We start from the raw sequence: 12,107 nt of genomic DNA on the forward strand, positions 1-12,107 counted from the left end.
CAGGCCTGAAAGATGAGCAGAATTCGTGGCAAGGTGGTCTCTTTCCTGAGCCACTGCTTGCTTCTTCAGGGACAGCGGGAATGGGCGTCTGTCGGCCCTTATACCTATTATTCTTTGCCCGCTGTCGTCATCCAGCGCCTGACATCACCCCACCCTCCAAGACAGAAGCAGGTTTTCTCATCCAGCCACTCCCCGGATTCAGCATTTCAGCTCACGGGTTTGAGCCCCCCCCCCCACAAAGTTTCTCGTCTTTGAGGCAGCGGGAAGTAGAAATACCTGTGCCCCCAAATTCCAGCCTCTGCTCTGGGCTGTGGTATTTCTAGCATATTTTGCTGTCTCCTCCACCCGTTTGTTGTTCGTTCCTGGCAGTTTTACCCCCCTTCTCCCCCCTCCGTGTCATTTGTTTGCTGTTTCCCCATCCTCCAGTGCCTCGGCTGCATCTCTCTGCGATGGAAATGAGGCTGCCTCCCACACCTTCCAAAGGCAGCCAGTTCCCCAAAATAAGGGGGGGGGAATGCAGCTCGAGGGATCACAGCGGCCCCAGCCCCTCCCCCCCGGAGGCCTGGGCAGATGTGCACACCTGTCCTGCTCCCAGCGGATCCCATTTCTGCGAGATTGCTGGTTCTGCTTGCTCCAGGTGGGATCGTTCCAGGAGATTCTGCCGCTGAGAACATCTGCCCTATTTGGTGTGGGCAGATGTTGGGGGAGGCTGGAGAGAGCTTGTGGAGGGGGGGGATGCAAAGGGAAAAAGCAATTAGCGGATGTGAATTCTGTCTGCGGCGGTACAGAGAGAGCTCTGCCTGGGCATCTGTTTTCCAACCAGGGTGCACAGAGAGCAGTTCTCCCAATCCCTGCCAGCTGAGCCTGGATCCCTTGCGAGGAGAAGCATGCCCCCCCCCCCCGATCTCCCTGTTTTTCTGCAGGTCCCTAGAAGGAGGACCCCCCTTCTCCCGAATGCTATTTTGCTCACAGGGGAAAAACCGAGGGCTAGAAACTTGCTTGATTTTTATTTCAGAGAGAAGCAGGTGTGTTTGGGTGAGCGGCGTTTGTGGCTTTGCTGACAGGCCTGTGCATGCCTGAGATCTGTTCTTTGGAGGAGGAGGAAGACCGTGGCTCAGGGTTCGAGCATCTGCGTGGCTTGCAGAAGGGCCCGAGTTCAAACGCCACCACCGCCCCGTCCCCAGTTGAAGGGCCAGGCAGGAGGAGGGGTGGGAGGCGTCCACCTGAGACGCTTGGGGAGCTGCTGCTGGTCTGAGCAGACCACACCAACCTTGATGGATGGGTCTTCTGGCCCTCTTTAATTCAGCTTCTTGCATGTGCGAGGAGGGATCTGTAGCACTTTCTAGCTCTGCCTCCCTCATCCCCGGCGTCATTCCTTGGCAACTGGTCAGTCGGCTTCAAGGCAAAGACATTCTCCGGCTCTGCCTTCGCGGCGTGGCTGAGTTCACCCTTCCATGTGGCTCTCGTACCACATCCTCTCCTGTCTTCAAGGGTTCCAGAAGGCCTCGGAAGGAGGAAGGGTCTGAAGAGGACCCACCAGACTGCTCAAGAGGGGCCGGGTTGAAAGCCCACAGCGAGCCTCTGGCTGGGGACCGGCCAAGGCGTGAAGGCATTCCAAAGCTTGTTTCCCCGGAGCTGGCGAGACGCGATGCTCTCGTGCTCAGCACTAGCCTGCCTGTGGGTCGCGTCTTCTTTGGAAGGCCCATTCCTGTAATGCAGGGGGGGTCTTCCGCCAAAGCCCCTGCTTGAGGAGCAGAGCAGCAGGATCCAGCCCCACGTCCTGGCTTGCCAAGCGGTCTCCTGACATCAGAACACACTGAAGCTGTGGGTGAAGGCTCACGCCTCCTTTGCACACTCTGGCTGGGATTCAGAGGTGCTCCAGTCCAGCCCAACAGCCTCGTGTGACTATCCAGGTGGGGCCGGCTCCTGCTGACCCCTGGAAACCTGCTCGTCTGGGCCCCACGGCCAACGCACATGCGCTGCTGGCCCGGTTTGCGACCCGACCGGCTTTATGCTTGTGTTTTGAAAAGCGGCAGGCCTTAGGAAGGTGCAACGCAGCCCCCATCGCCCGGGCAGTCTGGGGAAAGGACCTTCTCAGCGGCAGTCGAAAAACTCAGTCCCAGCAGAATTCCTCCAGCGCAGCTATTGACGGCGACGTCCCCCGTGTGCGGAGGGGGGAAGAGGCCCGTGGCAGAGCCCGTCTGCTCTCACCGCAGTGGAGCGTGTGGAGCGGAGAGGAAACTTCCACAGGCGATTCTCCCTTGGAGCTGTGGCCCGGCAGATGGGGAGGGAACGGCAGCCAGGCCAGACGGAGTGTGGCAGGCTTCCCTTCCCTGCCGGCCGTGGGGCAGAGGCCAGATTCCTGGCTGGGGGGCCGTGGGGATGGGGAGAGAAGAGGCAGTTTCGTGTGGAGCAGAAGGAGGAGGAAGACTTATGTCGATGTGAGATTTGCAGGAGTCACTTAGGGGGCAGCAGCCCGTCTTGGGAGGTCTCTCGCCTGGCAGCCGGACAGCCTTAGGACCTGCTGGCTGCATTGCTCATGCGCCACACCAGAGATAATAGCTCCCCCCCTTCTTTTGCTCTCTCTCTCTTCCTCTCCCCCCCTTCTCTCGGCCCCCGGGTCCCTTGTTTCTGCTGTTCAGAAGGTGGGTTTTGAAGGTATTTTTAAAACTCTTCAGCCGCTGCTCCCTCTCCGGCTGACGGCTGTAAATTTAGCCCGTCCTTTCTTCCCGTGTCCTCAAAGCCTTGTTTTGTGCAACAACAAGAAGGGAGCCGCTGGATCTGTGAGGCAACTGTGCTGTCTTGGATGCTTCAGTCGAGAAAAACGGTGAATTCGCCACTGAACAAGAAGAGTTGGCTTTGATTCCCCGCTTTTCTCTCCCCGAAGGAGGCTCAGAGCGGCTTGTAATCGCCTTCCCTTTCCTCTCCCCACAACAGACACCCTGTGAGGGAAGCGGGGCTGAGAGAGCCCTGTGAGAACAGCTCCCAGAGAACTGTGACTGGCACAAGGCCACCCAGCTGGCTGCATGTGGAGGAGCGGGGAATCTAACCAGCTTGCTAGATAAGAAGCCGCTGCTCTTAATCGTAACACCAAGCTGGCACTCTGTTGTACGCGGGAGTGTGCCCACAAAATATTTGGCAAAACTCTATCATCTCTTCCTTGCATGGCAATGGTGTAAGACAGCCAGGAGACGCTAGGAGGGTCTGGCAGCCAGGCAACAGATGTTTGGGGACCGTGTCCCGGCCCTGGTTGTCCTTGGATTTCGTCCTTCCAGTCCGGGGCTCGCCTGGGCTGCCCTTGAGAAAACCCGCCCCCTTATCTCAGAGGGAACCACGATAGTATCGGAGAAGTCCTCCCCCCTGGATGAGATGAAGGACCTGCTGAGAATCTTTCCTGCAAGCAAGAGGAGCTCTTGGCGGCTTGAAGAAGGGTGTTAATGAATTCGGATGCAAAGGTGGGGGGGAAGAACACCTGCTGAAGGTCTCGAAAGACAGCCGAGGGAAGCATCTAGCCTTCCCCATCTGCTGGGCTGGGCAGGAGAGGCCAAAACGGTGCCTCAGACTCCGAATCTGCGTCCTGCAGAGTGCTCCGTTGGGACGCCTGCCATTCCCTGGCCCCTGCGGCCGAGAGAGAGACCGTGTGGCGTCTTAAAGGCCGGTCGAAGCCTGGCCGATGGAAGGCCTACTTGGGAGCCTGCGTGCCGTTTCCTCAGTCGGCTGCGGGAGAGGCTGTCGGGACGGCCCCTCCGTTGTACGTCTGGGGAGCTCCAGGCCCTCCCTGGAGGTTGGCAGCGGCAGCCCTGCCAGTGGGGTGAGGTCCACGAGCACCTTTCTCAGGGGGGCCGTGGTGGCTTCCTGGGCTCCTTCCCGGAGGCGCCCAACGGATCATGGCTCATCAGCATGCTCACGCCGTGGCTGGCGTCTTGCGGGGTGTTTAATCAGAAAAGAACAATGCCCGGGGATTGATTTCTCTCTGGAACAAATTGGCAGGCGCCGGCTGGGTCCGTGCCCGCTCTCTTCCTCTCTCCGCTCGTTCCCTGAGCTTTATTGGCACCCGGAGACGGGAATTAGTTTCCCCGCAGCCGCTGAGGGGCCTCCGGCGTTCCGCCTTCCCCCTAAATCCCGACCGAGGGGCTCAGCTGCTGCTGGTAGTCAGCCAGGCAGGGGGACTCCTAGCTGCATAAATATATCCATTTGTGCTTCGCTGCAAACCTCTGCTTGCTTTCTCGGCACACGACTATGGCAGAAAAATCCAAGAGGTTGAGGAATTTGGGGCCTGGGGGACGTGAAGGGGCATGGCCTGCCACAACAGCCTGTCTGCCTGGGGAGGGGGCGGCTGAGGTCTCCCCCTGCCCCGGCAGCAGGTAGATTTTCCCCTCCTTCGGCCGCACACGGCCTGGCTGCTGTGCTTCCGGCACGACCCTTGGAAGCTGTTCACCTTCCCTTCTGGGCGGCCCCGAAGGCTTCTTCAGGGACAGGAGAGCAGGGAGGCATTTCTTGGGCACTTGGGCTCGCTGCATGGCCGGACGTGTGCCTGACTCATCACCCTAACTGGGGCGCATCAGCCACGTTCAACGTGAGGTCAGGAGCTTCGTTTTGGAAGCAGCGGCTGCACCTCTGGGATCCCTCCGCACATCTCACCACAGGATACCCAGTTGGTCCCTTTTGCCGTCCTTCGGGATTTCCTCTGCCATTCCCCCTTTTTTGGGCGGGCCGCGGTGGATTTCTAAAACATGTGTTAATCCATTTTTTTTAAAGACTAGTTGTGATCTGCCTGAGGCTTGTTTTTCTCCTTGCCGAGAATGCCGATCGTAAATATTTTAAATAAAATGCATAAATAAACCATGAGGGCTAGAAGCTTGGCTCTTTTTCTTAAAGGGAAGCTGCAGTGCTTGCAAAGCTATGGCTTTCCGTACTCCTGCGCAGTGACAGCACACAACCACAACCCCAGCCTGAGCAGAAGCCCTGGGCCTCGCCCTTCCCCGTCTGCAGGATCTCTTTCCGTTCCCCACATCCGGCGGGGGGAAGCTTAGCTCTGGGCACTTGAGTCGAGATTTCCTTAGCAGCCCTCCCTGCCTCTGATGCTTCCCCTCTTGCTGGCTCAGTTGTCTGTGATTCTCCTCTGAAGTCTCAGTTCAAAGCTGATGCGAATGCATCTGGGGTGTGTGTGTGTGACAGTGTGTGTGTGTGAGTGTGGCCTCTGATGCCATCTCTGCAGACTCAGCCCCCTCTCCTGGATCCCTCCCAAAGGTTTGTCTGCCGTTCACAGAGGTGTAAGAGTCGATACATTGGCTGTTTGCCATTTGTCTCCCTGCAATTGATGGGCGATTCAGGTGGGGTGCCATGTTTTCCTGAATTTTACAAAATTCGAATCAAGGGGCACCTTTAAGTCTGGGGTATGTTTGTGTGTGTCGTAATATTGCTGGTGAATCTCACTTCAACAACCACCTCCCCCCCCCATTTCATTTATCTATTTTTCTCTCTTCCAGAATAAAGTCCTGAACGTGGATGGTATGAAGGTGAAGCTACAGGTGAGACTCACGTGCCTTTCCCCCGCTTTGTGATCACAATGGCCCTGTGAGGTAGGCTGTTGGAAGAGAGGGCAGCAGATCCAAAAATACCCGCTCAGCTTCGTGGCGTGACTGGGATTTTTGGACCTGCCTGCCTCGGAACACCTGTCCCAAACATATTATTGCTGCAGATGGATTCAGGTGGGTCACCCTGCGGGTCTGCTGATAACAGAACAAAGTTTGCATCCGGGGCAGCTTTAAGATCTACAAAGTTTTCCTCAAGGTGTGAACTTTCGTGAGCGCGCTTCTTCAGACGGAGGAAAGGAAATCGGTAGACTGTGTATAGGGGAGAGCAAATTAGCAGTAAATTAGTGAACAGCATAATTTACTCATTGCTTATTTATTTATTTCCATTGCTAGCCCGCCACTCCCGGCAAATGCTGGCTCCTGGTGGCTTACAACATTTTAAAATGCAGATCACCAACATGAAACCCCAAACCAATATCAGTAATAGTTAAGCCTCATTAATCCTAGACCAACAGCATTAGAAACAGCAATATTCAACCAGACGGTAGGGGAAGGAATTAGAGGCACATTTACCGGCTTCCAGTTTTGAGGTTTCGAGGAGGGCCGATTCAAGGGGCTTGCTAGAACGATGCTGAGTTTATAAGGTTGTCAGGTTCTCAGTTTGGGCTCAACTCCAGTTAGAAGACATAGTGGAGGGGATAAAAATGCCAATTCTGCAGGGTCCACCTTCCAAGGGGAATGTGTGGCCGGGAGATGGGTTGTAATTCCGGGGGTTCTCCAGGCCCCACCTGAAGGTTGGTAACCCTTGGGATCCTAAAATAGATCCACAGTGGGAGGGGCAGCAGTTTTCTCCCCCCTGCACGTAAGGGGTCCTGGGGGAGAAGGAGAGTTTGGTTCTGTCTCCTCTGCAGAGAGATTGCTGTTCTGCTGGGCTAAGAGGGGGGAACGGCAAACCGGAGGGCGCCTATTAAAAGCTGACGAATCTAATGATGGAGCCGCCTCCCGATGACCTGTCCGTCAGATGGATTCCCCCTGTTTAAGGACGTGCTGCGGAGTGTGTGTCAGGTCCAGCGGGGATCTCTCCAGCAGCCTCTGCTCGGGAAATGTATTACTCATGTCACTTTTTGTCTCTCTCTGTCTCTATCAGCAGCTCTCCTTCCCTGGGCTAGGAAAATGAATAATCTTTCAAATTCGGCCCCTTCGGCCTCGTCATTGCAAAAGGACTCTTTCCAGAGAGCTGCCTCGGTCGCGGAGGGGATGGGCCGAACCTTTTGTCTGTGTTCAGAGAGCAGGGCTGCATTCGGTCTTCCCGTCACGTTCCCTAGCTTGTTTCTGTAGTAGATCACAGGCAGCCGGCAGCTTGGTCTCTTTTCCGCCTGCACTTGAGAACCCTCCCTTCACCTTGCAGGGCTGCCAGCCTCCAGGTACGGCCTGGAGATTGCCCAGAATTACACCTGGAAGATGGCAACTGTCACTGAATAATCACCTGCTAGCAGCTCAGGAAGACTCTTTCAGCAACAGAACGTTAGCAAGCTTCAGGTTATGGACTGGAAGTGAGAGGTCTGCTCTGGCTGGGGGAAAAACAAATAACTAAGCTGTATATTTTTGTCATCTTGCTTGGCTCTTGCAGGAGAAACTCTGAATCATGAGGCTGGGATCCCAAATCTGGGGCACAGATTGTGCCACGAGCCCCAATGGCTGTGAACTTGTGTTGTTTGCTCATACAGTTTAGCAAGCTGCACAAGAAATTAAGGAGAGAGAGAGAGAGAGAGAGGGAGAGCTCCCAAGCTGTTTTGTGATACATCACGGTTTCTTTAAATTTGTGTGCGTGGGAAAGGGTTTCCAGCCGGGTACGCAGTGCTGCTTTGGATCCCGCCTTCGGTATGCTTTTAAAATTTAATGGCTCTGTGCGGGGCTCTGTTAACAAAGTATTAAACCCGCCAGAACAGGCAGAATTTTGGCAAAACGCAGACAACTGGAAGGTTGGTTGAGGACCAACACTGGGGAAGGGCGCGTTATAAATAAAATATTATTATTATTTTGTTGTTATTGTTATCTGTGTGAAAATGAGTGCGAAGATCCATCCAGGCAGACATTTAGGGTTTTCAAGGAGAAAGACAAACAGAGATTGCCGGCCTTTGTGTAGCCGTCTCCCAGGGCTGACCCTGCTTAGCTTCTGAGAGCTGTCAAGGCCAGGGTAGTCTAGACCTTCTAGGTCGGGGTGAATTTGCCCTGCGTAGCTGCCTTTCCCCTTCTAGCTGCTTGGCCCGTCTTTTCCTTCCTTAACTGCCTGAGTTCTAGCAGTCTCGATGGAGGCGGAGACATTATTGTGCAATTGGGCTGCCTCCTGATGGATTCTGCTCTCTCGCCCTTTCCAGATCTGGGACACGGCAGGACAGGAGAGGTTTCGGAGTGTCACCCACGCCTACTACCGGGATGCCCACGGTAAGGAGATGGGCTTTCTGGGCTTGGCACTTTCTGACTCTGCACAGAGTGGAACGAGGCCGAGGAAACATTCAGGGTGGCTAAAATCTAGGGCTGGGTCAAACGTTCTCCTTTTTGGATTATTGAGCAGAACAGAAAAGGGGAAGGTGGGTGAAAGAGCTGCTCTGCTGGGGAGATTTACATTGCTGCGTCCCCCATTTGGGGGTGAGGGTGGGCTCTGCCTTTGTGGCAGCGTGGAACTCCGTCCTTGGGGCTTCAAAGGGCCTTCGAGCCGTCAAGGGCGAGGGGGGGGGGGGTTGGCAGCTGCCTTTCTTCTGCAGGGAGCCTTTTCATGCAGGCCGGAGCTCCCCCCCAAAGGCAGCCTGACGTCTCGCTTCACTAATTAGGGCCGGGGAAATTTTCCACCCGAGCTGGAAGCTTCACAGGTTTGCAGGCGCAGGGAGTGCGGATCCCCGGTGCGGGGAGAGAGGGAGAGGCAGGTTTTGTTCTTGGCCTGCGGCTGTCCCCGGGCAAACCGTGCTTGCTCTTCCCCAGCAAGTTGCAGTTTGCAGCCACACCTCCCCCTCCTGAGGCACCGTGGCTCAATGGGAAGCACAGCGCCTGTGGAGGCGTGACCCACACGTCCCAGAAGGGTGTCCCAGAATCCCTTGGGGTTTTGGAGAAACCGACGGGGTTTTGCTCGTTCTTTGTCACTCCTTGGGAGCAAGAGGAAGGGGCGGCCGTGCCAAGCAGAGCTCCTGAACAGCCGGGGGGAGGGGGGGGCTCATGTCCTCCTGGGGGGCTGGCCCGGAGGAACGGGAGGCGTTTCAAGATGCCTCTAGGCTGTCCTCGTTTTTTGGTTTCTTAATTAAATTGCATGTCCATGCCGGCTCATGCACAGCCTCAGGGACGACCTCGGGGGGGAGAAACGGAAAAGGACGCCAAATAATAATAAAAGGCTAATCACACAAGACCAATCACAGCAGCTTCCAGAACCCCCCCTCCCCCCCCAATATACCCCAGAACAATTTCTTATGCACCCAAGATGGCCGCAGCCCTGCGGTCCGGCCTGATCTCGCGTATTTGTCTCAGTTAGAGGCCGAAGAGGTTTCTCCCAGCCCCTTATTCAAACGTGGCTGCTTCAGAGCCTCCCTCCGGTAGCAGCCGGCCGTTTATTACGCAGGTAACAGCGACCCAGTTTGCAAGTCCCCTCCTCTGAAAGGACGCACAGCTCTTGCCACGTTTGTTTTCTTATTGTTTTAAGCACCTACAGAGGAAGAACGTATTTTAGGACGCACGGGCTTAACACATCGCCCCGCGGTTGTTCCTGGTTGACTTTTAGGAACTGTCGATCCAAAGCAAACCCGAATTCCTCCTTCCCCGTCCGCGGACGTTGACGTACACTTCGCTCTCTGCAAAATGGAAATTAAGCTTCCCTGGCAGAGCCGTCCCTCGGAGTGTCAGGGAGGCCCATTTATTCCACAGAGTTATCCGTTTTGGCAGGACGGGAGGCCTCTCTGGATAGGCCTCCGGGGCAGACGGACAGCAGCGTTTTCCGGACGAGACACGGCCCTTAGAATTGCTTCTCCGGGAGGGGAAATCAAGGGTTCGAGAGAGCGTTGTGTTCAGCTGCTGCTAGTCGCTGCAGATGCTGTCCTTGTGGCCGGGAGAGGCTTCCCGGTAGTTCTCAGGCGTGGCTTCCGCTCAACTTCTTGCTTGGGCTTTTGTGGTTTTTCTCAGAAGCGAGAGGAACAGCCGTTTCCTGGATGCTCCCAGTCAGGTGGGGAGACTCCTCCCAGGGGAAGAGGATTCGTGGCCCTTGTTCCAGGGCTGTAATCCAGACCCAAGGAGATTCACAGGGGGGGGGGATGGGGGCTTGAAGTCGTTGGGAAATCTTCTCCTGTTGGCAACAGTCACGAAACACGAGCTGTTTTACACAACCGAACAGCAGGTTTAGGACAGCGTGGGGGTCCTGTGGGGTGGTCTTTTTCAAAGCACGCACTAAAATATTTTCATTTTTCTGTCTCAGCTTTACTGCTCCTCTACGATGTCACAAACCGGGCGTCCTTCGACAATATACAGGTAACTCTGCAACCTGGAATGGCTTTCAGTGGGGGCTTGGGAGCAGAGCCACAAAACATCCCTGCACTTTAAGACTGGATGCTGGAGGGGGGGGGGGCTGGTGGGGAAGGGCAGGAAGGGGAGGGGAGGGGGGCCCTTGGTCTCTAACAGGAGGCACCAGCAGCTCAAGTCACAGATTTCCCCGTCGATTTTGACCCCCAGCTTCTCCCATTTGAGCAGCGCCTGGAAGGAGAGACAGAAAAGCCAATGTGGTCCCTCCCCCCCCCCCAAGGGCTCATTTCCTCTCCTGGGGGGCTGTTCAAATAGCAGATCACCCCCTTGGGGCAGCGAGGTTCAGCACTTCCTTTCCTGGCTTCCGATAGTTGTTTGGGAGCTGCTAACTGGTTTAAAAACCACCAGCGTTCTTTTGGTTCCCCCTTGTTAGGATTGAGGCCGACAAAACAAATTAGATAAGGAAGGAAGGGAAGAAGGGAAGAAATAATCCGCGGGCAGGCCTGCTTCTCTGGAACAAGCCTTGGAGGGGCACTGAACTGGTTCTCACATCTGGAAACCGGTCTGCTGCTTCAGGGGAAGCGTGCCGGGTCTTCCTCGGTCCAGACACCTGCTTCGGGCATGCATGGCGTGGGGGTGGGGTTACAGCCCAATTTCCTGGCTGGCGTGGGAGAGGCAGCAGAACGGCATAAAGGGCAGGACCGCGGAAAGGAGCGGGAGCTCCTGTGCTGCATGCTCAGGGTCCTGGGTTCGAGTGTCGGCGTGTCCAGTTCTGGATCCAGCGGAATGAGGGCATCCCTGTGCAATTCAGAGAGATCTGATTGATGCTGGAGAAACCCCCTGGGAAGGAGGCAGGCCCTGCATTCCTGTTGTGAAAATTCAGGCCGCCTCCACTCTCCGCTTTGGGGTCCGGCCTGCCTGCCGGCTCAGGCACGATGCCCCCCGGAGGCGGGCCAAGCAGCGCGGCCACCATGCAGGCGGGCTCTCCTGGGGCCCTTGGCGGACGGCCCCTCCCTCCCTCCCGGTGAGCTTTCTGTCCTTCCCGCGTCAGCCTCTCTCGGGCCGGGAGCCCAGGCGCTCTGCCGTTGATCATCTGCCGGCATTTCATTATGCAGATTTCCCTGGCGCTGCGCGGCGGCTCTGTTTGTGAAGAGGATGCTAGATGTTTGTCAAAGGGGACTAATAATTACAGCGCTCCCTCCCTGCTCAAATAAAAATAAAGCATTAGACATCTGCTGGCTTAAATATTTTTCAGCTCTCGAATGGAAGTTTACCCTCCCGGAGGAGCGCCTTTCTCGGCTCTTTCCCTCTCCCCGGACCCGTGGGCAGCTTCCTCACGCTCCTGTCCTGCAAGGACTCGAGAGGTCGTGGCGGTGGTCTTTGCCGGTCCAGCTTCCGTCGCTAGTTCGGCGTTGATGGCTGCCGGCCGGGTGGCTTGTGGGTCTTGAATGCTGCAGGTCCCTTTCCAACTGGGCAAGTGAGGTGGCCCCCCCACCCGTGGGGTACAAGACATAACCAGGCTGCAGCTTCGCTCCCCCTGAGTTCGCTCTAAGGGCAGACCCAAGGAGGCGGCATTGCAGTAGTGCAGCCCCAAGATAACCATAGCAGGCATCCATCGTCTTGGAGTTTAGGGATTAATATTTTTGCCTCGGGACCCTCCGATGGGCGCTCCCCTGTGCTGTACCCCCTAAAGTGGAAAAGGGGAACTGGGGGAGAGGGCTGGATGGGTGCCTTCTTTCCAAAACCCCAGTGTGGCTTGCCCGGGGCCGTTGCAGGACGGCTGAAGCGATTCCCGGTTTTCGTAGCCCTGGTGAAGTCAGTTCCTGCCCAGCCGTGCGTGAAGCAGCCTTGCGGCTTATCGTCCTTCCCGGACTCAGAGCACTAATGGTGCCAATTGCGGCGGGAACACCCCCTGGCGCTCTTTTGTGCCCTCCTGGGAACAGAATCCGGTGCGCTTGGGAACGGACCCGCCGAATCGACCCCTCGGGTGCCGAGTGCAGCTGTCCTCGTGGGCAACGGCCTTTGTGGTCCGTCTAGCGTGGAATTGCCCACTCTGGTTGGCAGCTGCGCTCC

At 56.3% G+C, this 12,107-nt stretch overlaps 1 protein-coding gene across 2 annotated transcripts in view; it reads left to right on the plus strand.

The window, feature by feature from the left end:
* The window catches only part of RAB26 (RAB26, member RAS oncogene family), a 49,799-nt gene that overhangs the window by 27,553 nt on the left and 10,139 nt on the right, over window positions 1–12,107 (plus strand). For both annotated transcript variants that reach the window (XM_077317033.1, XM_077317032.1), the window contains exons 3-5: window positions 5,490–5,531; window positions 7,916–7,982; window positions 9,991–10,043. In XM_077317033.1, the coding sequence (XP_077173148.1) occupies window positions 5,490–5,531; window positions 7,916–7,982; window positions 9,991–10,043 (162 nt within the window). The remainder of the gene's footprint in view (window positions 1–5,489; window positions 5,532–7,915; window positions 7,983–9,990; window positions 10,044–12,107) is intronic.

This window comes from Paroedura picta, chromosome 17 (genome assembly GCF_049243985.1).
Source record: "Paroedura picta isolate Pp20150507F chromosome 17, Ppicta_v3.0, whole genome shotgun sequence".
Classification (NCBI taxonomy): Eukaryota; Metazoa; Chordata; class Lepidosauria; order Squamata; family Gekkonidae; genus Paroedura; species Paroedura picta.